The 27801-nt window shown below is 52.7% G+C and overlaps 1 protein-coding gene across 5 annotated transcripts; it reads left to right on the plus strand.

Annotated features, from left to right (window-relative positions):
• The first annotated feature begins 990 nt into the window (after window positions 1-990).
• On the plus strand, window positions 991-19807 carry APOBEC3G (apolipoprotein B mRNA editing enzyme catalytic subunit 3G). 5 transcript variants are annotated; one of them, XM_034949100.4, is made up of 8 exons: window positions 991-2717; window positions 10978-11131; window positions 12982-13276; window positions 13520-13634; window positions 15776-15929; window positions 18341-18629; window positions 19073-19188; window positions 19469-19807. In XM_034949100.4, exons 1-8 carry the CDS (start codon window positions 2461-2463, stop codon window positions 19481-19483), a joined length of 1395 nt encoding a protein of 464 aa, XP_034804991.1. In that variant the 5' UTR covers window positions 991-2460; the 3' UTR covers window positions 19484-19807. The 5 variants fall into 5 exon arrangements, with proteins under 5 accessions (XP_034804991.1, XP_034804992.1, XP_008973351.2 ...); XM_034949101.4 differs by lacking the exon at window positions 991-2717 and adding an exon at window positions 9036-9408; XM_055106025.2 differs by lacking the exon at window positions 991-2717 and adding an exon at window positions 11383-11521 and having other exon boundaries at window positions 11004-11131; window positions 19469-19797.
• The last annotated feature ends 7994 nt before the right edge of the window (window positions 19808-27801 follow it).

The following is a 27801-nucleotide window of genomic DNA, read 5'->3' on the forward strand; positions in this document are numbered from 1 at the left end:
TGAAGAATTACGGTGAGGTAGGTAACGGTTGGAGACAAAATTTGAGCTTTGGAGGGGGATACCCGATATCCTTTGGAGAATAAATGTTAAAGGAGCAGGAGGGTGTCTTGTTGAGAAGATTCAAAGGAGGGGCTATAAAGTAGAAGATCATCAAAATATTGAATAATGTGAGAAGTAGATGGACGGAAAGAAAGTATGAGGAGCTTCTGAGACTCATTGTCCAGGAGAACGGATTTTACAAAGTAATGTCATCAGTTCAGGCAGGAACCGGCCATTTTCACTTCTTTTGTGGTTCTTCAGTGCCTCAGGCCATCTGGATGTATAGCGCAGGCTGGGCTCAGAGGACTGACAGGTAGGAATTTGGGAAAGATAAAAAAAAAATCAGAGCTTAGTCCTCACGCCTATGAACTAAAAATAAAATCCTTAGCCCCCACTTACCAACTTTGGCCCCTAGTGGCCAAAGGTATCTCAGAAAAACCTTAAAACTGAGTTCCCAGCCATGATGGGAGGGGAGGTCAGGCATGCCTCATTATCACCCCTCCCTTTTGCAGTTTAGACACAACTGACCAGCAGTAATGTTAAAACAGAATCATAAGACGGGCAGAACCAGAACACACTCTTCATGGCAATCAGATACCAAATCACAACCAGGACCTCAGGCCGTGCCAGGCAAGGGTGAGGTCACACACCCCACACTTAAACAGTCAACTCTGTTCTGCCTGCCACAAGGTTTTTCTTTTGCTAGTTTAGCAGCTAAACAAGAACTGCCTCGAGATAAAGAAGATGAAAACAATAGCAGCTCATCCAGCGCCCTGACACGGAGCAACAGAGTCCCTGCTCCACGGCCCTAACTCCAGCTTTCCCTGGGCAAGAGACTGATTTCAGTAACTTTCTCCAGATCAGAAGACCACTGACAACAGACTGGTTCTGCATGGTTTACAGACCTGGCAAATTTCGGTGCCTTCATGTCCTGAAAAGACTCTTTGACATACAGGCTTAATTGTAGTACATTTAAATGTTGTCCTTTGGGAGGCTGAGGTGGGCAGATCACGAGGTCAGGAGATCGAGACCATCCTGGCCAACATGGTGAAACCCCGTCTCTACTAAAAAGGCAAACATTAGCAGGGCGTGGTGGTGCACACCTGTAATCGCAGCTACTCAGGAGGCTGAGGCAGGAGAATCACTTGAACCCGGAATACAGAGGTTGCAGTGAGCCGAGATCTCTCCACTGCACTCCAGCCTGGTGACAGAATGAGACCCCATCTCAAAAAAAAAAAAAAAAAAATTCCTCATGAGAGAGTTAAAGTTCATCTTATTCTCACACTGAGATTTTGAAATGAGCTATGTATTTTACACGTGCCAAAGTCTCTAATCAGAGCCCTATTTCAGGTGCTCAGTAGCTTCTGTGGTCAACCTTCAACTCCACGGGACAATGCTGGTCCAATGGCCTCCCCAGCAGAAGGCAGGCAGGGAACAAGGCTGACCCCAGAGGGCCAGGCCACAGCAGGGGCTGAGGATGCCTGGTGAATGGATGCCTGGGAGAAAGGATGCCAGAATTCGTGCTCGAGGGCATGATGAAACAGGGAAAGACTCAATAAAATAAAGAAGGAAGGGGACGGGTGCAGTGGCTCACGCCTGTAATTCCAGCACTTTGGGAGGCTGAGGCGGGTGGATCACGAGGTCAGGAGTTCGAGACCAGCCTGGCCAATACGGTGAAACCCTGTCGCTACTAAAAATACAACATTTAAATGGGCATGGTGTCACGAGCCTGTAGTCACACCTACTCGGGAAGCTGAGGCAGGAAAATCCCTTGAATCTGGGAGACAGAGGTTGCAGTGAGACGAGATTGTGCCATTGCACTCGAGCCTGGCTACAGAGTGAGACTCTGTCTCAGAAAAAAATAAAAATTAAAAATAAAGAAGGAAGGAGAAGGATGGAAGGGAATCTCAATGAACAAAATGCACTGGGGCCTACTATGTACCCAGAAAAATGAAAAGTAAATAAATAAAATAAGGACTTGCATGGTGGTTTATGCTCATAGTCCTAGAACTCTGGAACTCTGGAAGGCTGAGGCAGGAGGATCGCTTGAGCCCAAGAGTTTGAGATCAGCCTAGGCAACATGCGAAACCCATCTATACAAAAAGATACAAAAACATACAAAAAAATTAGCCAGGTATGGTGGCATGCGCCTGCAGTCCCAGCTAATCAGGAGGCTGAGGTAGGAAGATTCCTTGAGCCTGGGAGGTCAAGGCTGCAGTGAGCCCAGATCGCACCACTGCACCCCAGCCTGGGCAACAGGGAGAGACCCTGTCTCAAAAATAAATAAATAAGGAAATGCCCTGGGGCTCCAGGCCCACTCTCTGCTCCCATCACCCCACCCCCGCACTCCTCCTGCTCCTGGTCTGAGCTCCCCCTGCCTTCCTCCTCCTCCTTCCCAGGTCAATCCTGAGACCCATTGTCATGCAGAAAGGTGCTTCCTCTCTTGGTTTTGCGACAACACACTGTCTCCTAACAAAAACTACCAGGTCACCTGGTACACATCTTGGAGCCCTTGCCCAGAGTGTGCAGGGGAGGTGGCGAGTTCCTGGCCAGGCACAGCAACGTGAAGCTCACCATCTTTGCCGCCCGCCTCTACTACTTCCAGTATCCATATTACCAGCAGGGGCTCCACAGGCTGAGTCAGGAAGGGGCCTCCGTGGAGATCATGGGCTACAAAGGTGAGACATGGGGGGCTGAGGTGAGTGGGTGCAGGAGGGACAGCATGAGGGGCAGATGGGTCTCCTGATATGGTGAACACCACCCGGACTGCGTGTATGTCCCAAATTACAATTCTTTCTTTGCAAATGACATGTGAAATTTAGAGGCTCTTCTCCACACTTTAAGTTTGACTCGATATTTTCAAGGCAGATGTAAGTTATTAGAGAATGAGACTCTCTATAAAAATGACCCCTTCATGCTGTGGCCTCCACAGAAGATGCCCCGGGTCACATGCCCACATGGCAGGCATTTATTTTCTCACAGATCTGGAGGCTGCAAGTCCACGTTCGAGGGGTGGGTTGGGTTGTTTGCTCTGAGGCCGCTCCTCCTGGCTGGCAGAGAGTCTCTTCTGGCTGTGTCCTCTGTGGCCTTTCCTCTTTGCACCTGCACCTCTGGGATCTCTCTGCCTCCAAATATCAACTGCTTTTTTTTTTTTTTTTGAGACAGAGTTTTGCTCTTGCTGTCCAGGCTGGAGTGCAGTGGCACAATCTCAGCTCACTGCTACCTCTGCCTTCCGAGTTCAAGCGATTCTCCTGCCTCAGCCTCCTGAGTAGTTGGGACTACAGGCATGCGCCACCATGCCCGGCTAATTTTGTAGTTTTAGTAGAGACGGGGTTTCTCCATGTTGCTCAGGCTGGTCTTGAACTTGTGAGCTCAAGTGATCCACCCTCCTCGGCCTCCCAAAGTGCTGGGATTACAGGTATGAGCCATTGTACCCAGGATTTTTTTCTTTTCTTTTTTTTTTTTTTTGAGAGGAGGTTTCACTCTTGCCCAGGCTGAAGTGCAGCGGTAGAATCACTGCTCACTGCAACCTCTGCCTCCTGGGTTCAAGCAATTCTCCTGCCTCATCCTCCTGAGTAGCTGGGATTACAGGTGCCCAGAACCACTCTACTAATTTTTGTGTTTTTTAGTAGAGATGGGGTTTCACCGTGTTGGCCAGGCTGGTCTTAAATTCCTGACTGCCCACCTCGGCCTCCCAAAGTGCTGGGATTAAAGGCATGAGCCAGGGCACTTGGCCACCCTTCTCCTTGATGGACCCCAGCCAAGTGAATTTGTGCCCACACTAGAGGTCTCGTTTAAAGTAATCATCTCGGCCGGGCATGGTGGCTCACGCTCTGTAATCCTCCAACTTTGGGAGGCTGAGGCTGGCAGATCACTTGAGGTCAGGAGTTGGAAACAAGCCTGGTCGACGTGGTGAAACCCCGTCTCTACTAAAAATATAAAAAAATTATCCGGGCGTGGTAGTGGACGCCTGTAATCTCAGCTACTCCGGAGGCTGAGGCAGGCGAATCGCTGGAACCTGGGAGGCAGAGGTTGCAGTGAGCTGAGATCGTGCCATTGCACTCCAGCCTGGAAGACAGAGTGATGCTGCATCTCAAAAAAGAAATAAATAAAAAATAAAAAGAAATTAATTTTCCGTTGGCTGGGTGCGGTGGCTCACGCCTGCAATCCCAGCACTTTGGGAGGCCAAGGCGGGTGGATCACCTGAGGTCAGGAATTCAAGACCAGCCTGGCCAACATGGCAAAACCCCATCTCTACTAAAAATACAAAAATTAGCAGGGCGTGGTGGCAGGTGCCTGTAATCCCAGCTACTTGGGAGGCTGAGGCTTGAATCGCTTGAACCAGGGAGGCAGAGGTTGCAGTGAGCCGAGATGGTGCCACTGCACTCCAGCTTGGGCAACGGAGTGAGACTCCGTCTCTAAAAAATATTAATTAATGAATTAATTAATCATCTGTTGAAAAGGACCTGTCTCCAAATACAACCACACATTGAGGTAGAGGGGTTAGGGCTTCAATATATTGATTTTTGGGAGAAACAGGGCAACACGGCAACAAGCCAGTCACTGTGGGCGGGCCTGAGTGGGGAGTGCAGGGGTTCCTGTCCTATGTGTCTGTCTCCCAGGGGAGTCCCGACCTGACCCTCACAGCCCCTCCACTCAGACCTTCCTGCGTGCTCCACCCACCTCATTCCTCCTGCACCCAACAGCACCCAGCCCTCCTGCCTCCTCATGCCCCTCCCTTCTGAAATCCCTCCCAGCAGTGCAGCTCTGGGCTAGGACACAGCCTAGGGAACGTGACTGAGAAAGAGCCAAGAAAACACTCAGTGATGAAGTTGGTGTTTAAGTAAGATTTTCAGTGAAAAGTAGAATTGGGTACTACATGGAGGCTTGAGATGTTCCGACCTTTTCAAAAAAGCAGAACAGAAAGTAGAAGGGCAACCAGGAACCAGAGGGGCCAGACAACCGGAAGAGCGGGCCCTCCGAGGAGACAGGGAGTGGGCACCTGGATCTTGGGCCTGTCAACGAAGAGTCAAACTCAGTAAAATATTTGAAGAGATGTATTCTCAGCCAAATACGAGTGACCACGGCCTGTGACACGGCCCTCAGGAGGTCCTGAGAAGATGTGCCCAAGGTGGTGGGGGTGCAGCTTGGTTTTATACATTTTAGAGGGGCATGGGCCATCAATCAAATACATTTAAGAAATACAGGAGCTGGGCGCGGTGGCTCACACCTGTAATCCCAGCACTTTGGGAGGCTGAGGCAGGTGGATCACGCGTTCAGGAATTCAAGACCACCCTTGCCAACATAGTGAAACCCCGTCTCTACTAAAAATACAAAAAATTAGCCGGATGTGGTGGTGTGCACCTGTAATCCCAGCTACTCAGGAGATTGAGGCAGAAGAATTGCGTGAACCCGGGAGGCAGAGGTTGCAGTGAGTCAAGACCACGCCACTGCACTCCAGCCTGTGGGACAGAGCAAGACTCTGTTCCAAAAAATAAAAAAAAAAAGAAAAGAAAAGGCCAGGCGTGGTGTCTCATGCCTGTAATCCCAGCACTTTGGGAGTCCGAGGGGGGCGGATCACGAGGTCAGGAGATCGAGCCCAGTCTGGCCAACATAGTGAAACCGCGTCTCTACTAAAAATACACAAAAAGTTAGCCGCGCGTGGCGGTGTGCACCTGTAAACTCAGCTAGTCAGGGGGCTGAGGCTGGAGAATCGCGTGAACCCGGGAGGCAGAGGTTGCAGTGAGCCAAGATTGCACCACTGCACTCCAGCTTGGGCGACAGAGCAAGACACCATCTCAAAAAAAAGAAAAAGAAAAAAGAAAAAAAAAACGAAAAAAGTAAAGAAAAGAGATACATTGGTTTAGTCCGGAAAGGTCAGAGGACTCAAAGTGAGGGAAGGGGGGTTGGGGGGCTTCCAGGCTACAGGTAAATTTAAACATTTTCTGGTTGAGGATGGGTTGAGTTTGTCTAGAGACCTGGCATCCATAGAAAGGAAATGTTCAAGTTAAGATAAAAGACTGTGGAGACCAAGGTTATTTTGAAGTCTCATAATGGCTGCCCTTAGAGATAATAGATGACAAATGTTTGCCATTCAGGTCTTTAAAATGTCCAATTAGTTAATCTGTTTAGGACTGGGAGGGCCTAGAAGAAAAAGATTCAGCTATGTTAATAGAGGTTCTTTACAGTTGCAAATTTTCCCCCACCAAGGACAACTTTGCATGGCCATTTCAAGATATGGGAAAGAAACATGTTTTGGGGTAAAATATTTTATCTTTCTTCTTTGTCACATAATGTTGTGTCTGAGTCAGATTGGAAAGTAACTCACAATATATAGGGTTAAATAAAACCCATTTGTGCCAGGCACGGTGGCTCATGTCTGTAATCCCAGCACTTTGGGAGGTCGAGGCGGGTGGATCATCTGAAGTCGGGAGTTCGAGACCAGCCTGGCCAACATGGTGAAACCCCATCTCTACTAAAAATACAAAAATTAGCCAGGCATGGTGGCGGGGACCTATAATCCCAGCTACTTGAGAGGCTGAGACAGGAGAATCGCTTGAACCCAGGAGGCGGAGGTTGCAGTGAGCCGAGACCGCACCATTGCACTCCAGCCCGGGCAAGAAGAGGGAAACTCGGCCTCCATTAAAATACAATAAGGTAAAATAATAATAATAATAATAGAACCCCTCTGATGAGGATGTATGGGTTGTAAGGCATGACTCCCCAGACCCCTTAGATAGGATTTTGGGCAAGATTAAATAAAAACAAATCAGAGCTTAGTCCAAAGGCCTATGAACTAAAAATAAAGTCTTTAGCCCCCACCGATCCCCCCCAACTTTGGCCCCTAGTGGCCAAGGGTATCTCAGAAAAACCTTAAAACTGAGTTCCCAGCCATGATGGGAGGGGAGGTCAGGCACGCCTCATTATCACCCCGGGCTTTTGCAGTTTAGACACAACTGACCAGCAGTAATGTTAAAACAGAATCATAAGACGGGCAGAACCAGAACAGACTCTTCATGGCAATCAGATACCAAATCACAACCAGGACCTCAGGCCATGCCAGGCAAGGGTGAGATCACACACCCCACACTTAAACAGTCAACTCTGTTCTGCCTGCCACAAGGTTTTTCTTTTGCTCTAGCAGCTAAACAAGCACTGCCTCCAGATAAAGATGAAAACAATCACAGCTCACCCAGCGCCTGGACGCGGAGTAACAGAGCCCCTGCTCCACAGCCCTAATTCCTACTTTCCCTGGGCAAGGGACTGATTTCTGTAACTTTCTCCAGATCAGAAGACCACGGACCATGGACTAGTTCTGAATGGTTTACAGACCTGGCAAATTTTGGTGGCTTCATGTCCTGAAAGGACCTTTTGACGTACAGGCTTAATTGTGGTATGTTTAAATGTTGTCTCCACCGCAATGTGAGGACGGATTATATGGCTGCTTTTTTTTTTTTTAATAGATTGTTGTTTGTTTGTTTTTTGTTTTGAGATGGAGTCTCACTCTGTCTCCCAGGCTGGAGGGCAGTGGTGCGATCTCGGCCCAGTGCAACCTCTGCCTCCCGGGTTCAACAGATTCTCCTGCCTCAGCCTCCCAAGTAGCTGGGATTTCAGGCACGTGCCACCACACCCGGCTAATTTTTGTAGTTTTAGTAGAGACGAGGTCTCACCATGTTGGCCAGGTTGGTCTCGAACTCCTGACTGTCATGCATGTCCATACAGAAGACCACCTAAACAGGCTTTGTGTAAGCAATAACGCCGTTTATTCACTTGGGTGCAAGTGGGCTGAGTCTGAAAAGAGAGTCAGCGAAGGGAGATAGGAGAGGGGCAGCTTTATAGGACTTGGGTAGGCGGTGGAAAGTTACAGTCGAAGGTGGTCATCTGTTGTCAGCAGGGGAGGGGGTCACAAGGTGCATGGTGGGAGACCATGAGACCCATTGTCCAGAAGAAGAATGTCATAAGGTCGATTGATCAGTTAGGGTAGGGCAGGAACAAGTCCTAATGGTGGAATGTCTTAAGGTTGGTTAATCAGTTAAGGGAGAAACTGGCTGTTTCACTTCTTTTGTGTTTTTTTGGCTGCTCCAGACTTCTTGGCTGCTGCAGGCCATCTGGATGTATATGTGCAGTTCACAGGGGTCACAATGGCTTAGCTCCAGCTCAGAGGCCTGACACTGACCTCAGATGATCCACCTGCCTCGGCCTCCCAAAATGCTGGGATTACAGGCGTGAGCCACTGTGCCCGGCTGGGATCATATGTTATACGCATGTTTGTTCAATAAGCATGGAGTGCAGCCACCCACATGAATATTCATAGCTCCTCCTATAGCCTGTTGAATATGTATGTTTAGCCAACCTCTTCAGCATAAAGCTCCTGCCCCAACCCCTCCTGCTTCTAAATGTCTGTCTCTGGTGTTAACCAGAGGCTGCTCTTCCCAGGCTGCGGGATGGCTACCTTGCAGGCTGTCACCCTTAACAAGAAATAAAGTGTCCTTTGCAAATGCATCCCTTGTGTAATTTTTAGGTCACCGCGCCATGGGAACACGCTACCAGGGGAAGGGAGCTGTGAGACGCGCAGGGAGGCTCCAGACAGGCTGGCCTGGGACACCAGCCGCTGCTCTTCCATAACATGGGGACAAGAGGAGGCGACAGCTCAGCCCACCAGGGAGGAACTCCGGGCAGGAGATGGGGAAGAAGGAGAAGCAGGAAGGAAAGAGCTCAGTGTGGGGCCGCGCATGGCATCCCGGTGGGACATCTGAGGCCCACACTCACCTGCTGTCCCTCCCTCCCACGGTGGCCTCCGAGGGTGAAGGCCTGGGGGGAGGCAGACACCTGGCCCTTTACTCTCCCTCCCTGTCCCCATGGCCGCTGGGTGGGGGCCGTCTCTGGGATGATCCCCGAGGGCAGGATCCGGGAGTCCCTGCAGAGGCATCAGCCTGTCTGTCTTGATGGTGGAGAGGCGGCTCCAGCTGGGCGGGACCACCAGGGGAGAGGCTTGTGCTCTGCTGGCTCAGCCTGGTGTGGACCCACCTCCCAGGCGCTGGCTGCGATGACTTTCTCTTTCCCTTTGCAATTGCCTTGGGTCCTGCCGCACAGAGCGGCCTGTCTTTATCAGAGGTCCCTCTGCCAGGGGGAGGGCCCCAGAGAAAACCAGAAAGAGGGTGAGAGACTGAGGAAGATAAAGCATCCCAGGGCCTCCTACACCAGCGCCTGAGCAGGAAGGGGGAGGGGCCATGACTCACCAGGCCCTGGGAAGTCACTTTAAGGAGGGCTGTCCTGAAACCTGGAGCCTGGAGCAGAAAGTGAAACCCTGGTGCTCCAGACAAAGATCTTAGTCGGGACTAGCCGGCCAAGGATGAAGCCTCACTTCAGGTACCGCTACCCGCTCTACCCGCTGGGCCCCTCTGCTGCCCCTTCCTGCCTGGTGGCTCTGCTGGGCGTCAGCCCTGGCCTCCCCCTGCCCCAGCCCCAGCCCTGGGCTCCCTCCCCTCTGGCTCCCCTGCACCCCCTACTCCCAGCCAGGCTCCTTGCCCTGCTGTGTGGTCGCCCCACTGCTGCTTCTGAATGGGCCGCCTCCCCCACCTGCCCCAGCCCAGGTCCCCTGCTGAGACTCTCCCCTGAAAGTCATGGCTGGGGTGGTGCTCCCTGCCCTGGGAGGGTGCTCCCTCTGTGTGCTTCCCGCCATTCCTGAACTCTGGAACTGGGAGAATTGAACCAAAGGATGAGTAGAGCAAGGTGGAATTTTGTTCACAGTGCTTTGATGGATTTTCTGTAACATTTACTTTGCTTAAATACCAAGTCTTAGGAGAGGGTGTGGGGAGGGAATGGTCTCTGAAGCACAAGATAAATCGTGTCTTCCAAGGATGTCTCCACTGTGGGCAGAGGAGGATGCACACGACCCCAAACACACGCTCCTCCTCCACGATGAGCATTCACGGTTTATAATGACACCAGTAACACGGAATATAGTGGCCGGGCGCGGTGGCTAATGCCTGTCATCCCAGCACTTTGGGAGGCTGAAGTGGGGCGGATCGCCTGCAGTCGGGAGTTCAAGACCAGCCTGACCAGCATGGATAAATCCTGTCTCTACTAAAAATGCAAAATTAGCTGGGTGTGGTGGCGGGCGCCTGTAATCGCAGCTACTTGGGAGTCTGAGACAGGAGAATCCATTGAACCCAGGAGGCGGAGTTTGCAGTGAGCTGAGGTCGCCCCATCGCACTCCAGCCTGGGCAACAAGAGCCAAACTTCGTCTCGAAAGAAAAAAAAACAAAAACAAAAGAAAAAACATGGAATATATGGAAAAAAACTCAATGATCAGGAGGAATGTTGTTATTTTAAAATTTAGTAAGAAGAGAGCCCGGTCCCCAATGGCTGCCTCCTGCAGAGCCAGTGATACAGAGACTGGACAGGGCTGGCCTGGAAAGGGGCCCCCACTCCATTTGTCCCCAGCTCTGTGGCCTGGGCAGGTTACCCCGCCTCTGTGCGCGTCTGGCCCCTCCTCTGTAAGATGGGAATGGCCCCTGCCAGCCTAGGGCAGCCTCACATGAGCTCACCCCCGCGCAGCACTTAGAAGACTGGCCTGGGCCTCAGAATTCGGTTCTACCGTGATTTAACAATAATAATATACAGAGGTGAAATGTCAGGAAGGAACTGAGCTGAAAGGTTAAAAGCTGTTATTTTGGGGTGAAGAGTTTTATTCTGTCTCTCTCTCTCTCTCTTTTTTTTTTTTTTTTTTTTTTGAGACGAAATTTCGCTCTTGTCGCCCAGGCTGGAGTGCAGTGCCGCGATCTTGGCTCACTACAGTCTCCGCCGAAATTCTCAGGGGTGGGGAGGGATGGGGGAGGCCTAGAGCTGTCCAGGGGGCTGTGTTTAGTGGACATCAGCCCGGAGGGCCCCCAGGAGTGCTCTCTACATTGGCTGGTTTCTCTCTTGTGTCTTCAGAAACCCAGTGGAGCGAATGTATCAAGACACATTCTCCGACAACTTTTATAATAGACCCATCCTTTCTCGTCGGAATACCGTCTGGCTGTGCTACGAAGTGAAAACAAAGGGTCCCTCAAGGCCCCCTTTGGACGCAAAGATCTTTCGAGGCCAGGTACCACCCGGACTCCAATCACTTTGCAGGCAGGAGCTAAGCCAGCTGGGAAAGCAAACCACGCACTGATAAGTGAAGTGCCCGGCGGCGGGCTATCCAGTGTGTCCTTCTCTCCCACACTTTCCAAGTCTGTGGCCCTGACCTTCCTGCTGGCCTGTCCTGGGATCAGATCGTGGAGAGGGTTTGCCTCTGCACAAAAGGCCTTGTTTTTCCATTTTTCTTTTCTTTTTTCTTTTTTTTTTTTGAGACAGAGTTTCACTCTTGTTGCTCAGGCTGGAGTGCAATGACGCGATCTCGGCTCTCTGCAACCTCTGCCTCCTGGGTTCAAGCAATTCTGTCGCCTCAGACTCGCAAGTAGCTGCGATTACAGGTGCCCACCACCACTCCCAGGTAATTTTTTTTTGTATTTTTAGTACAGATGGGGTTTCACCATATTCACCAGGCTGGTCTCGAACTTCTGACCTCAGGTGATCCACCTGCCTCGGCCTCCCAAAGTGTTGGGATTACAGGTGTGAGCCACAGTGCCGGCCTAATTTTAATATTTTATTTAATCCAATGTAGCTAACATATTACTTCAACATTAATTAACACATAATTATTGACAAGATAATGAAGTTTCTTTTTCTTGTCACACCGAGTCTTTGAAATGAGCTGCGTGGGTCACGTACAGTGGGTGGCTCGCACCTCTAATCCCAGCACTTTGGGAGGCCAAGGCGGGCAGATCACCTGAAGTTAGATATTTGAAACCAGCCTGGGCAACATGGTGAAATCCCATCTCTACTAAAAATACAAAAAAAAAAAAAAAAAATTAGCCAGGCATGGTGGCAGTCACCTGTAATCCCAGCTACTCGGGAGGCTGAGGCAGGAGAACCGCTTGATCCCATGAGGCAGAGGTTGTAGTGAGCCGAGATTGCATCCTTGCAATCCAGCCTGGGCAACAAGAGCGAAACTCCACCTCAAAAAAAAAAAAAAAGAAATGAGTGGTGTATTTTTCAGGTGCCCAGGTCTCTAATCAGAGCCCCATTTCAAGTACTCAGTAGTCCCTTGGCCATGTCGCCCCCCCGACATGGACAGTGCAGGTCCAGTGGGCTCCCCACTGACTGCAGGCAGGGAACAAGGCAGACCCTAGAGGGCCAGGCCACAGTAGGGGCTGAGGATGTCTGGTGAATGGATGCCTGGGAGAATGGATGCTAGAATTCACACACGAGGCCATGAACAGGGCTGGGAAAACTTCCAAACTCAGGGAAGCACGTGTCTTGGTGCACCTTGTGATGCTTCAACAGCAGGACTGAGATGGGGACATTTACAATGAACAGAAATGTATGGGCTCGAGTTCTGGACTCTGGGAAGTCCCCTGTCAATGCACCAGCAACTTTCCAGGGCCTGCGAGCTGCACAGTCACGTGGGGGTGAAGGTTGTTGCCAGAAGCTCAGGGGATGCTCCAGACAGAGTGGCCTGGGATGTCGAGTCACTGCTGCTCCATGACATGGGGGCAAGAGGAAGCAGGAGTTTAGTCTGACATACTGCCCCCCCAGCTAGAGGGCAAGAGACAGAAAGAGGGGCTGAAGTCGCCCTTGAATAACCACAGCAGTGGCACCCACAAAGGTGCAGTCCCCACAGCCTCATAGCTGCTTGTAGGTGCCACCTCTTAAGGCCATTACCATAGCAATTAATACTGAACATGAACTTTGGAGCAGACAAACACTCAAACCGAACAGGATGATGGAGGAAAGGAGCTTCAATGGCAAGATCTCCTGGACTCCTGTCCTGGCCCCTCCTCCCCCTGCCCCACCCCTGCTCTCCTCCTGCTCCCCCTCTCAGAGCTTGCCCTGACCCTGCTCCTCTCCCAGGTGTATTCCAAACTTAAGTACCACCCAGAGATGAGATTCTTCCACTGGTTCAGCAAGTGGAGGAAGCTGCATCGTGACCAGGAGTATGAGGTCACCTGGTACATATCCTGGAGCCCCTGCACAAAGTGTACAAGGGATGTGGCCACGTTCCTGGCCGAGGACCCGAAGGTTACCCTGACCATCTTTGTTGCCCGCCTCTACTACTTCTGGGACCCAGATTACCAGGAGGCTCTTCGCAGCCTGTGTCAGAAAAGAGACGGTCCGCGTGCCACCATGAAGATCATGAATTATGACGGTGAGAAGTGGGAGGTTCAGGGGTGTGGGAGAGACTGCTTGAGTGTCTGTGATGGGTCCTTCCCACACATACCTGTGGGTCTGCTCTGATGCCTGCAAAGGCCAAGTGTCCCAGGGGAGCCTGTGGGGTTGGGTCTGGCGCTGACTGTAACTAGTATCCAGAATATGTCTGGGAGGGGAGGGTCCCGAGGTCACAGAAGAGAGGCCAGCTGGGTTTGACTGCGTTCTCTCTTCTTTTTCTCAGAATTTCAGCACTGTTGGAGCAAGTTCGTGTACAGCCAAAGAGAGCTATTTGAGCCTTGGAATAATCTGCCTAAATATTATATATTACTGCACATCATGCTGGGGGAGATTCTCAGGTGAGGGTCTTCCTCCAGGCTCATCGCCTCGCTCCTCTCACCTCCTGCTCATCCTCTTGAGGCCTCCCCTCTGTCCCAGACCAGGTCCTCTCCTGGCCAGGCCCTCCTGCCCTCCCTCCTGCCCCCCGCCTGCCCTCGTGGTTACACCCCCTCACCCACACTCCTCATGCTCCCTCCATCTCCCTGTCTCCCACCTGCTTTCCTGGGCCTTTCCTGTGAGTGAGAGGCCCCTTCTGCCTCCAGAGCGACCTCCATCCACCCCCACAGCCTGGGAGCCCCAACCTGGCCCCTTCCATCTCCCTGGCATAACCGAATTTGTTGTAAAACTGGACGTAGTAAGTGGGCATGAATAGTCACAAGCCCAACAGTCAGAAGCTTTGAGCAACATGCTTAAAGGCCAACCTGAGCCCCTGAGAAGGAGCTGCCTCCGTGGAAACAGAGCTTCAGGCTTCGGCTGCCATAGAAGATGGCCGGGCCGGGTGCCCACAGGGCAGGCATTTATTTACTCACAGATCTGGTGGCTGCAAGTCCAAGGTGGAGGGGTGGGCGGGGTTGTGTCTTCTGCAGTCGCTCCTCCTGGCTGGCAGGGGGTCCCTTCCGGCCCTGTCCTCTCTGGCCTTTCCTCTGTGCACCTGCACTCGTGGGGTCTCTCTGCCTCCAAATGTCCTCCTCGTTTATGGGCCCCAGCCATGTGAATTTGGGCCCACACTGAAGGTCTCATTTAAGTTAATCATCTGATGAAAGGACCTGTCTCCAGGCCAGGTGCAGAGGCTCATGCCTGTAATCCCAGCACTTTCGGAGTCCAAGGCGGGTGGATCACCTGAGGTCAGGAGTTCGACACCAGCCTGGCCAACATGTTAAAACCCCATCTCTACCAAAAATACAAAAATTAGCCGGGAGTGGTGGTGGGCGCTTATAATTCTAGCTACTCGGAAGGCTGAGGCAGGGGAATCGCTTGAACCTGGGAGGCGGAGGTTGCGGTGAGCCCAGACTGTGCCACTGCACTCCAGCCTGGGCAAAAAAGCGAAACTTCTTCTCAAACAAACAAACAAGAAAGAAAGGACCTGTTTCCAAATACAGCCACCCTTTGAGGGAGCGGGGGTTAAGGCTTCAATACATTGATTTTGGGGAGAAACAGTGAAGCCCACGGCAACAAGCTGCAGTCATTGTGGGCGGGCCTGGGTGGGGAGTGCAGGGGTTCCTGTCCTGTGTGTCTGTTTCCCAGGGGAGTCCTGACCTGACTCTCACAACCCCTCCACCCAGATGTTCCTGCGTGCTTCACCCACCCCATTCCTTCTGCATCCAACACTCCTGAGCCCCTCCTTAGCCGCCCCGACAGGCTCCCCTGCTCCCCCACTCCCGGGCTGCTCCTCTTCTCAGCCTCTCTCTGGGCCTCTCTGGGGTCCGGACATGACCCCTCAGCTGATGCCTGTGGCTTCCCCAGCCAGAATCTTCCCAGTTCCAGGCTGGGCTCTGCAGAGTCCTATCAAAGGTGGCATCCTCCCCTCTGTCCAGTCCGGGGTGAACATCTGGTGTTTCTGGTTTGGAAATGCCTCTGCACTGGGTGCTAATAATTCACTTTTACCTTTATAATTGTGGTTTTGTAAGGACAGGTATTTTTGGCAACAGAAGAAATCCTGTGAGTTATTAAAAAAAAAAAAAAAACTCCCCGGCATGCCCTTCTCCCCGCTGGTCCCGCTCAGGAGTGTCTCTGCCCTGATGCTGGGTGTGGCAAGAGTTAACCCTGTAGGCAGGAGGGAAGCCCCAGCGGGTCCACCTCCAGCAAGGACTGAGCGAGCAGAGCCAGGACTGGGGTCTATGGTGAGGCCAGGGAAGAAGACCCAGCTGTACCCCAGGGAGAGGGCCTGAGCACACTGAGCTGACCCTGGGGAGACCCTGACAAGGCTTAGACAGGCCCCAGGGCTGCCGTGATCTCCCAGTGAGCCCCAGAAGGGGTCAGAGGGGGAGGTTTGGAGGCTTTAGCAAGTGAGTGGGAGCCCCTTCTGACAGGTGCTAAGGGATGTGGGGAGCCGGGGGAAGGAAGGAGGGTGGGGTGCAAGGGAGGAAGCGTGGAGAGGGAGGGGGAGGCGGGACAGACCAGGAGGGCTCTTACTCCTCTGGGCTTTTCCCCCACTTTCCAGACACTCGATGGATCCACCCACATTCACTTCCAACTTTAACAATGAACTTTGGGTCAGAGGACGGCATGAGACTTACCTGTGTTATGAGGTGGAGCGCCTGCACAATGACACCCGGGTCCTGCTGAACCAGCGCAGGGGCTTTCTATGCAACCAGGTGACCAACCCAGCCACCCGCATCCAGGCAGGGCCCTCCCAACCCAGGGACACCCATGGGCAGAAGGTTCTGGGTGGTACCTGTGGTGTCCTGCAGAGTGTCTGTCACCTGTGCTTCCTGTAGCTGCTGCTGCTTGGCCCTGGGGTTGGGGGAGACTTCGGCTTCAGTGACTCTCCAGGATTGGTGGCTTCCAGCCCCACACGCCTAACCAGCCACATGTCTCAGGGGCTAACACCACTAGTCCAGAGTCACCCCCAGGTCCAGGTCTCAGCCGTCCCCACTCCTGCTGTGCTCTGAGAGGGTCAGGGCAGAGGGAAAGGGTCTGCACCAGGGCCAAGTGGGGTCAAAGAAAAAGTGCTTCCGGCCGGATGCGGTGGCTCATGCCTGTAATCCTAGCACTTTGGGAGGCCGAGGCTGGCGATCACAAGGTCAGGAGATCCAGACCATCCTGGCTAACACGGTGAAACCCCATCTCTATTAAAAATACAAAAAATTAGCCCGGTGTGGTGGCAGGCGCCTGTAGTCCCAGCTATTCAGGAGGCTGAGGCAGGAGAATGGCATGAACCTGGGAGGCAGAGCTTGCAGTGAGCCAAGATCGTGCCACTGCACTCCACCTGGGCAACAGAGCGAGACTCCGTCTCAAGAAAAAAAAAAAAAAGTGCTCCTGAGGACCCTCCCAGGATCCCCTCACAGACACAGCTCCCACCAGGAATGATTCTGAACTGTGGGATTTGAGGATTAGGGCCTACCTGACCTCACAAGGCCAGGATTCCCCAGTGCCTGCTCCTGGGCTTCATCCTGCGGGAAGAGAGACTGAGGCAGGAGAGGCCGACCAGGGATTCTGTCCTGACCAGGATGGAGCCCACAGCAAGGCCAGAACAGGCCCCAAGTCAGGATGCAGGGATGGCCAGCATTTGAAGAGGAGCTGGGCCAGGCCAGGCCAAGGGGCCCTGAGCCCGAGGGACGTTCTTCCCTCGCCCTTGGCCAGCACAGCCCCTGGCTGGAGAGGCCGAATTCTGCTTGGCTCTGGTGCTGGAAACGGGGTTCCTCTGGGCTCTATGAGCTTAATATGGGCCCTGCTAGGCCCACACACACTGCTGGAAGCTACTTTCAAGGGCACCGGTCCCCATCACTGCCTAACCAGTGGGATGGGACTCCCCCAGGAATGACCCACAGCCCCTTCTCAGCATAAATCGTGTCATCCATTCTACCCCGAGTCCTCTCTGCACTGGACTCCTGGGCTTGACTAGTTCCCAGTTGAAATTTGGACAAAACACCATCATTCCTTGGGCTCAAAAAGGACAATCACCCCATGACTGGGGCCCTTCCCAATGTGGGGTTAGTCCTGCTGGGGGCCCCTCATCCCCACTTCTCCCTGCAAAGGGAGCCCTCTGGCCTCAGTCTATGTCACTCGTGGGCTTAATACAGGGTAAAATACAATGTGGAAGCTTCTAGAATTATGGGTCACAGAAGGGGTGGGGCAAGGGGAATTGATGGGTAGAGAGGTCAGTCTCCCCATGAGGGAAGCACACGCAGCTCAGTGGCATCTGTCCTCCCTCCCCCAGCTCTACAGCCCCTCCCTGCAGGCCTGGGGTGGAGTGAGGGTCCTGAAGGCACTGACCTCATGTGCAGAATGAGAGGATGCTCCAAATACTCAGTATCAGAGAAATCCCATCGTAATGGAAAATTAAATTATTTAATAGATTATTGTAAAAATCCGGTCAGGTGTGGTGGCTTATGCCTGTAGTCTCAGCACTTTGGGAGGCTGAGGCGGGCAGATTACTTGAGGTCAGGAGTTCAAGACAAGCCTGGCCAATATGGTGAAACCCCGTCTCTACTGAAAATACAAAAATTAGCCAGGCGTGGTGGTGCATGCCTGCAGTCCCAGTTACTGGGGAGGCTGAGACACCAGAATCGCTTGAACCCGGGAGGTGGAGGTTGCAGTGAGCCGAGATGGCGCCACTGCACTCCAGCCTGAGTGACAAAACCAGACTCTGTCTCAAAGAAAAGAAAAGAAAAAAAGAAAGGAAAAGAAAAGAAAAGTCATCTTGATAACTGGGGTTTGGTGCCCCCTTCTAATTTTGTGCTGGAGGCTGCCCGGCACCCACCCTGATCCAGGCTGTCCCTCCCGACTGACTAAAAATTACCTCGGCCGGGCGCTGTGGCTCCTGCCTGTAATCCCAGCACTTTGGGAGGCTGAGGAGGGCAGATCACCTGAGGTTGGGAGTTTGAGACCAGCCTGAACAACATGGAGAAACCCCTTTTCTACTAGAAATACAAAATTAGCCTGGTGTGGTGGTGCATGCCTGTAATCCTAGCTACTTGTACACTCCAGCCTGGGCAACAAGAGTGAAACTCTGTCTCCAAAAAAAAAAAAAAAAGATTACCTCATGGCTTGCTTTCTTTTCTAGGCTCCACATAAACATGGTTTCCTCGAAGGCCGCCATGCAGAGCTGTGCTTCCTGGACGTGATTCCCTTTTGGAAGCTGGACCTGCACCAGGACTACAGGGTTACCTGCTTCACCTCCTGGAGCCCCTGCTTCAGCTGTGCCCAGGAAATGGCTAAATTCATTTCAAATAACAAACACGTGAGCCTGTGCATCTTCGCTGCCCGCATCTATGATGATCAAGGAAGATGTCAGGAGGGGCTGCGCACCCTGGCCAAGGCTGGGGCCGAAATTTCAATAATGACATACAGTGGTAAGAATGGAAGCCTGGAGTAGGATGGGGTCAGCCAGGGCAGGAGAGGGCCCCGGGAAGTTACTAGAAAGTGGGGAGGGTCGGCATCCCTGTGGGAAAGGCCTTGATCCTCTGCCTGCAGAGGCGATGGCTGCACTCTGGACCTGACTTTGGGGTCGATGGGAAGAGAGAGGCCAGGCCAGGAGATGTGGACCTGGGGAGGGTGGGGAGGGTGGCTGGAAGTGGAAGCAGAACTTGGGGCTTCCAGAAAAAATGAGAACTGGGCTGGCCCAGATTCCAATAGGAAAGGAGGGCCTGATGAAGGAGCTAAGTCCCTAGGGGAGGGAGAGGGAAAGGAGGGACTGAAACCAGGATGTGGGAAGTCTGTCCTGAGAGTCATGGGCCCTTGGTGCCACCCTGATCCCACAGCGGGAGTGTGACTTATCTCCCCTGTCCCTTTTCAGAATTTAAGCACTGCTGGGACACCTTTGTGGACCACCAGGGATGTCCCTTCCAGCCCTGGGATGGACTAGAGGAGCACAGCCAAGCCCTGAGTGAGAGGCTGCAGGCCATTCTCCAGGTGAGGGCTTCCTCCCTCTGCCCAGTGCCCCATCGGCCTCCCCCTCCTCCCCTCTCCCCTGCACCGTGCCTTCCCCTCTGCTCAGAGCCTCCTCTGGGTTCCCTGCTCCCCCAGGGCACCTGTCTCTGTCCCTCCCTTTCCTTCTCATAGCCTCCCTTTCTCTCCCACCTCTCGCATCCCTCCCTCCTCTCCTGTCATTGTCACTGTCCCCAGGCCTCCACCATATGCCTACTTTCCACTCGCTCACCCTTTGCTCCATTCAACCCCCCTGCTCTTCCAGAATCAGGGAAACTGAAGGATGGGCCTCAGTCTCTAAGGAAGGCAGAGACCTGGGTTGAGCCTCAGAATAAAAGATCTTCTTCCAAGAAATGCAAACAGGCTGTTCACCACCATCTCCAGCTGATCACAGACACCAGCAAAGCAATGCACTCCTGACCAAGTAGATTCTTTTAAAAATTAGAGTGCATTACTTTTACTCAAAAATTTATTTATGTTTCAAGAATAAAGTACTAAGATTGTGCTCAATACACTCAGAAAAGTTTCAAACCTACTAATCCAGCGACAATTTGAATCGGTTTTATAAGTAGAGGAATAAAATGAAATACTAAATCTTTCTGTATATGTTTCCCTGTGTGATTGTATCACGACTTGCAAGTGTTTCCATAAACACTAGCAAATGTGTAGATGTCTTTCCTTGTGTAGTGGACCTGTAGCCGGGAAAGGTCACATGACATCCCTCTGGAGCCACAAAACTCAGCTAAACCTCACGGGAGAGGAACCTAAATGCAGACCCCACCCTCACTCACAGAGCCCCGGGCGCTGATTGGAAGGCACAGGCCCAGCAGTAAGAGGACAGCCAGCAGCCAGTCTCCCTGTTGGAAAGGAACCACACACGTGCAGTCAGGGGCCCTCGGGAGCAGCCCTGTGTCCACCCCTTCCTGAGTCCACCTCCTAGAGAGGGAGCCCAGGGGAGGCCATGGCTGAGACCCAGGACAGGCCCAGTCGGGGGAAGGAGCCCAGGGAGGGGGCAGGTGTCCAGGCTGGGCCCAGAGAGAGGGCTGGGGAGAGGAGCAGCCCAGGAGGCAGAGCCCAGCCACAGAGGGGAGGGGAGCTGAGTCCCGGGGACAGGAGGCTCCAGAGGCAGAGACGGAGCCCAGGGCTAGGGCGGCAGGTGTCAGGGCTGTGGCTTCAGCTTGGTGTCTGTCCTGGGCGTTCTGCATTGGTTCCCGACTCTGGGATGTGTTATTTATGTGCCTGATTACAGCGGCGGCTCCCACCTCACGATTTCTGGAAAGTCCTCAGAAGCCGCGTATAAGACCAAGAACGGGCCTCACACGCAGCTGCTCCTGGGCAGAAACGACTCACTGTTTCCCTGGCCTAGACACACACAACACACAAACACACACAATACTCGCACTACACACAACACACACACAACACACACAATAATACACTACACACAACACACACACAAGACACACACAAAAACACATGCATGTACACAACACACACAACACACGTGCACACACACACACAGTGACAGAGACTTGACAATAAGAAACCTCCTCCAGGTGCCCCAGAGCTCTCCAGGGCCCACCCCAGCCCCGCCCTGAGCTGAGGAATTTGGGGTTTGCCGCGCAGGGGTGGGTGTGGGAAGGACCGGGTTGTCAAAGCTGCCCTTTGCTTGTGTCTCTGGGTTTGACAACAGCCCTAACTCCACTCTTTGAAGCACATGATGAAAAATGTGCCGTCATTCTGGGAAAGGGGCCAGTGTAGGGGAGGCCAGAACCCCACCTTCCAAGGGCCCAGGCCCCCATCCCCCGGGCCTCAACTCACAGCTTTGCCCATGACCTGGGAGCCCTGTGGGTCCTGGGATGGGAACTGGACACAGCCCCATGACACTGCTGAGACCTGGGCTGGGAACTGAGAGCCTGTGGTCCCTCTGGGCTGTAGGGAGGCGGGCCCCCACAGTGGTGGCAGAGCCGGGACCCCGGACACAGCAGCATGGACTCCAAACCCAAGTGGAACCTCCATTCTGGTCCCAGGGTGACCCAGGCTGCACAGCCCAGCACCTGCCCAGGGTCCCTCTGCCCTGCCTTCTCCCTCAATAGTCTGGACCCCAGCTGTGTGCCTGCCTTGTCCCCCCCTTACAGGGGACCAGGGTGAATCTCAGGTGAAGCCTGCACCTGTGAAGGAGGCCATTCTCCCTGCTCCCATCCCTGCCGCCCACATGGGGAACCAGCTCCTTCCTGTCCCCGGGGACTTTTCCTGGGCTCTGGTGGAAACTCCAGCGGGATATGGGGTCTTACATTTTCCCTCAATGTTGCAGAACCCGAAATGGGGGCGGGGCTGTCACTCCCCAGGAGCTGACCCCTGTCACCTGTGCTTAGAAGTGTCTCTGGGAGGCACAGAGTTTTATCAGTGTTATCTACAAGCATTTTACAGTGTAGTTTGTTTTTTTTGTTGTTGTTTGTTTTTGTTTTTTTTGAGACAGAGTCTCGCTGTGTCACCCAGGCTGGAGTGCAGTGGCGCGATCTCAGCTCACTGAAACCTCTGCCTCCCAAGTTCCAGGATTCTCCTGCCTCCACCTCTCGAGTAGCTAGGATTATAGGTGTGCACCACCACACCCAGCTAATTTTTGTAGTTTTAGTGAAGATGGGGTTTCACCACTTTGGTCCAGGATGGTCTCAAACTCCTGACCTCAAGCGATCTGTCCGCCTGACGTCCCAAAGTGCTTGGATTACAGGCGTTAGCCACCGTGCCCAGCCATGAGTGCTAGTTTTAGATCGGATCCCAGGCCCCAGGCTGTGTCTGTCATGGGCAATCATGATGAACTTTTGTTGCACTGTGCTCTGGGAAAAGCTGGACATTTTGCCACCCACTCCACTCCACTCCACGTAGCAAACAAAACAAACAAACCCATCAGGATCCCAGCATGGAGGGCCATGCAGTCTAATGATGGTTGGACAGACTGGCAGAGGCAGCCCTGAGCTGTTCCTGGGTAAGACCAAGGGAATAAGACCATGATTCCGGTCAGTTCTTGGTGAATGTCATCCCCCTACCCCACCCTCAGAACAAATACAGATTTTCAAAATCTACCACTTTTTTCTTTCAAATTTTCTACCCATGGAAGAATGAATGACCATCTGGAGACAGCAGGGAAGGTTGTTGCTTAATCAAGATGCTGGTGTGTTTCAGGGAGCTGGCCAGGGTGGAGTGAGCTTGTGGCCACGTTCCCTGGGTGGGAAGACTGAGATGGAGGTGGGGGTGGTCCAGGGACTGTCAGGAGCAGGGCTGGGGGAGACGGCCTGGCACAGGGCCGTGCCTGCACACAGAGCAACAACGCCCACCATCAGGTCTGCCCTGTGCCAATCAGAAAATTCTGGACAGAGACCGTGACCCTCCGTGTCACTCTGGGGCAGGGGGTAATGGTTCCACACACTTCTATGGGGACCTGGAGAGTGGAGACCAGAGCACTGGTGGGCAGGCAGGCGACCCTGGGTCTAAGAGCCCACTGTGCCTGCCACTGTCCCGTACCTCGGCACGTCACCTCCCCTGAAACCTCTCTTTACTCATCTGTAAAGTGGGGGCAATTATACCTCCCTCTCAACTGTGCACTTGGAGGGCAATGGGGGCTGGATTTGGGACAGACCTGGTACGCACCAGGAGTTGGGCCAGTCCGAGTCTCCTCCTCTCCCTGAGTCAAGCTGCCTGATGTGATGGCAGTCTCCCTGCCCACAAGGTCTGGTCCAGCCCCTCCACCCAGGAAGCCCTCGGGGAGGTGATGCCACTGGCAGCGCTGTGGTTTTGGCACCCACAGGCATAGGATGGGCTGCCGTGGAAGGTGCCTGCTGTCCCTCAGGGTCTGTACCTCAGCCACCCTCCACGGTGGGGCCCTATCCTCCTCCCACTGCCTTCTCCGGCCCTCACCACCCCGGGCAGGCACTGCTTCCCAGAGAGCCACCCGGATCAGGAGTAAAGTGGCCTCTGTGGTCAAAGTCTGAAAAAGTTGCCCCCACACCTGCCTAACGGTGCACAGGGCTTTCTGCGGGGGTAGGGAGGAGGCAGGCAAGACTCTGGCACCTTTTCTGAGTCACATCCCTTCTACTGGGGCCCTGAGTCTGCAGGACGGAAGGATGTGGCCTTGCCTGTCAGAGGGTTCTGAGAACACGGAAGGCTCCTGAGTCCTCGAAGGGCATCCTCAGTGGGAGAGTGGCCCTGAGCAGAGAGGAGCGTAAGGGGCAAGGCACACCCCTTGAGAGGTCGATGTCAGCAGCAAGCCTGTTTGCCTGTAGACATCCGTCTCCACTCTTTATTTATACATATTTTTTGAGTAAGGGTCTCACCCCGTCACCCAGGCTGGAGTGCAGTGGCAAGATCACAGCTTGCTGCAGCCTCAATCTCCCGGGCTTAACCAATCCTCCCACTTCAGCCTCCCAAGTAGCTGAGACTTCAGATGTGCGTCACCACACCCAGCTAATTTCCTTGTGTGTGTGTGTGTGTTTGTGTTTAGTAGGGATGGGGTTTTTCCATGTTGCCCCAGCTGGTCTTGAACTTCTAGGCTCAGGCAATCCTCCTGCCTCAGCCTCCCGAGGTGCTGGGATCACAGGTGTGAGCCGCCACTGGCAGGCATCTCCTCAACTTGACATTGCAGTGAGAAAGGGCAAAAGTAGCCGGTCTCACAGAGCAGACATGTGCTTCCCGTCCTGACCTGCAACGTGCTGCCTCCTTACAAGTGCTACCAGATCACCTGGTTCATATCCCGGAGCTCCAGCCCGGACCATGTGGTGAAAGTGGCCGAGTACAACAAAATGAAGCTGAGCATCTTCACTGCCCACCTCTACCATGACTGTGACCTGGGATTCCAGCACGGGCTTCGCAGACTGCAGGACACAGGGGCACGTGTGCAGATCATGTCTTCTAAGGGTGAGAGGTTGGGGCCTGAGGGGTGTGGGGGGGGGAGGGACAGCATGAGGGGCAGGGGAGTCTGGGATGCCATTGGGACGATGTCCCAGGAGAGCCTGCAGGGACTGAGCCAGCACTGACAGCCAGGAGATCACACCTAGGAGGGGCAGGCCCAGGGTCAGGGGAGAGAGGTCTGCCGGGCCTGACTTCTTTCTCCCCTCTTTTATCTCAGAATTTGAACACTGTTGAGAAGACTGTGTACAAGAGAGATGTGCCATGTCAGCCTTGCAAGGGACAGCGTGAAAACTACCCATCTCCGGTCACCAAGTTGCAGGGTAGCCTCACAGCTGATCCCTTCGCTCCTCTCGGCTCCTGCTCAGCCTCCTGATGCCTTCCCTCTGTCCTGGATCAGATTCACCCCTGCCTGGGCCTTCTGAGCTGCTCCTGCCCTGAGTACCACCCCTCAGTGCCCCCACCTCACTGCCTCTTCCCCACCTTCCTGACCCTGCCTGTGAGAGGCTGCTTTCTGCCTCCAGAGCAACCTCCATCCACCCCCCAGTCTCCTTCCTCCCATCCTGGGGGCCCCTAGCCTGGCTCCTTCCATCTCCTCATCATACCTAAATCTTGTCATTGAACTGATATAAATAGGTAGTAGAAATATACATAAGTGTGAAAGTTAAGTTTTGAGAAACACCTTTTGTAAAAAACCGATGGTAAGTATTGGGTCATTCTTGTCACACCCAACTCAAACAGAGGCCAGGAGCCAGGAGGGGAAACCGCTCAGTTTGCAAAACATCGCTTCCACAAGCCTGATGGCTGAAACTGCTCACTGTACCCTGAAACCAGCTTTACCTACAGCTTCTGAGATAAACTGCTGCAACTCTGGGACCCACGATGCCTATCACAGTGGCTCATCAATGGAACCTGCCGGCTCCCAACCCTTCCTAGGGCCCATGAACTCTCTGAAAAGAGGAACAGAAATATTTCTCCTTTTTGTAAAATCTTTAACCTTCCCTTTGTTCTTCATGTACACGCTGAACTGCAATTCTTCTTCCCAAATAAAACATTAAATTTAGAAATTTCTCTCCATAGTTTTATTTTGACTTCAACATATGTGGGGTCAGAAGTGGGATCCAATTCTCACTTCCCTCCAGGGGAATCAGCAGCCCACAGAACGATGGTGAAAGGTACCCACGCTGGTAACCTCTTCTGCCCCCTGGCAGATCTTTCTTGGACAAAACTCCAGAATTGGGTTTGCATTCTGTTTCATTTGGGATAAGGCTGGGGAGGGGTCTTTCCCCTTCCTGTTTGGGAGATTTTCTGTTAGGAGGGTTGTTTTCCTCCCGTTGATCTGGGCTGTGAGGTTTGGACCTCGACAAGTCTGGAAGAGGTGATTCCCCCTCATTTGGAGAAAGCTATCATCCTTCCTGGTGAACACCTACTTTATTTCCCATCAGTGCTTGCATTTATTGTGCTTTTGTGTATTTGATGTCAAACTAAATTACCTAGATAAACTGAGCAACAGGCAAGGCGCGGTGGCTCACGCCTATAATCCCAGCACTGTGGGAGGCTAAAGCAGGTGGATCACCTGAGGTCAGGAGTTTGAGACCAGCCTGGCCAACATGGTGAAACTCTGTCTCTACTAAAAATACAAAAATCAGCTGGGCGTGGTGGCGGGCGCTTGTAGTCCCAGCTACTCGGTAGGCTGAGGCAAGAAAATTGCTGGAGCCCGGGAGGCGGAGGCAGCAGTGAGCTAAGATCATGCCACTGCACTCCAGCCTGGGTGACAGAGTGAGACTCTGTCTCAAAAAAAAAAAAAAAAAAAAACAACAACAACTGGATTACAAATGAAATCAAAGTTCAAGGGCATGCCAAGATATTTTCTGGGACTCCAGCCTATAACATCCTCAAACATTATAGGGATTATTCAATCTATTGTTTTTTTGTTTTGTTTTTTGTTTTTTTTTTGCTTTTTTGTTTGTTTGTTTTTTGGAGATGGAGTTTTGCTCTGTTGCCCAGGCTGGAGTGCAATGGCTTGATCTCAGCTCACTGCAACCTCTGCCTCCTGGGTTCAAGCGATTCTCCTGCCTCAGCCTCCCGAGTAGCTGGGATTATAGGCATGCACCACCATGCCTGGATAATTTTTGCATTCTTAGTAGAGACGGGGTTTCTCCATGTTGGTCCAAGCTGGTCTCAAACTCCTGACCTCAGGTGATCCACCTGCCTTGGCCTCCCAAAGTGCTGGGATTACAGGCATGAGCCACCATGCCCGGCCCAATCTATTGTTCTTAAAACTAAACCAAAAGGCCATGGTTTAAAAATCATACCCTTTAAATAAGATATGCATATCTCATTGATATCTTTTTTTTTTTTGAGATGGAGTCTCGCTCTGTCGCCCAGGCTGGAGTGCAGTGGCAGGATCTAGGCTCGCTGAAACGTCTGCCTCCCAGGTTCAAGAGATTCTCCTGCCTCAGCCTCCTGAGTAGCTGGGATTACAGGTATGCTACCACCATGCCCAGCTAATTTTTGCAATTTTAGTAGAGATGGGATTTCACCATGTTGGCCAGGCTGACCTTGAACTCCCAAAGTGCTGGGATTACACATTTGCCACCATCACGCCCAGCTAATTTTCACAATTTTAGTAGAGATGGGGTTTCACCATGTTGGCCAGGCTGACCTCGGACTCCCAAAGTGCTGGGATTACAGGTGTGAGCCACCATGCCAGGCCCTGGATAACTTTCTTTAAATCAACAAAGTAATAAATTTTGTCACACTGTCAGCTCGCTTGCATGTAGACATGGCTTAGGTTTTACATTGGTAAGACTCCAATATAAGGAGAGTTTAGGCCAGGCACAGTGGATGAGGTCATCGGGGTAGTTCCTAATCCAATAAATCTGGTGTCCTTATAAAGTGGAGATTTAGGCCGGGCGTGGTGGCTCACACCTGTAATCCCAGCACTTTGGGAGGCTGAGGTGGGCAGATCAGGAGTCAGAAGTTTGAAACCAGCCTGGCCAATATGATGAAATCCCTTCTCTACTAAAAATACAGAAATTAGCCGGGTGTGGCGCTGCACACCTGTGAACCCAGCTACTCGGGAGTCTGAGGCAGGAGAATTTCTTAAACCTGGGAGGCAGAGGTTGAAGTGAGCCGAGATTGCACCATTGCACCACATCCTGGGTGACAGAGCGAGACTCCGTCTCAAAAAAAAAAAAAAGAAGCTTAAAACAAAGACGGGACGTTCTTCCTTCTGCCTTCTGAGGCCTCCCTAGTCTGTAGTACCGGAGCTTCTAATAAATGATCACAACTTCACCGCACCCTGTGGCTCAGCTTGAGTTCTTTCCTGTGAGAGATCCAAGAACCCATTCTTGGGGTCCGGATCGGGTCCCCCTTTGCAGCAACGAACACAGGCCAGAGTGGCCAGGCCAAACCTCCCGTCCTCCTGGAGACAACACCTAAGCACAGGCCCGTCCTGGACACCACAGGGTCTCTGCTGCAGGAATTCACTGGAGGAGTAGTGGGAATGCTGCCGTGGGAAGGACCAGGAAAGGGTTCCGCCTTCCTTTCTTTGGTGTTTATGATCTGAAGGGTGTTGGTTGATATGCATGAAGATGAGGACATGGGTTCCAGAATGCAAATGTGAAGTCCAGGTCCTTCATCTCTGACCTGGGAGGCCCTTTAGGAGCAGTAAGTCCCCTCCCTCGTGCCTCC

This window comes from Pan paniscus, chromosome 23 (assembly GCF_029289425.2).
Source record: "Pan paniscus chromosome 23, NHGRI_mPanPan1-v2.0_pri, whole genome shotgun sequence".
NCBI lineage: Eukaryota > Metazoa > Chordata > Mammalia > Primates > Hominidae > Pan > Pan paniscus.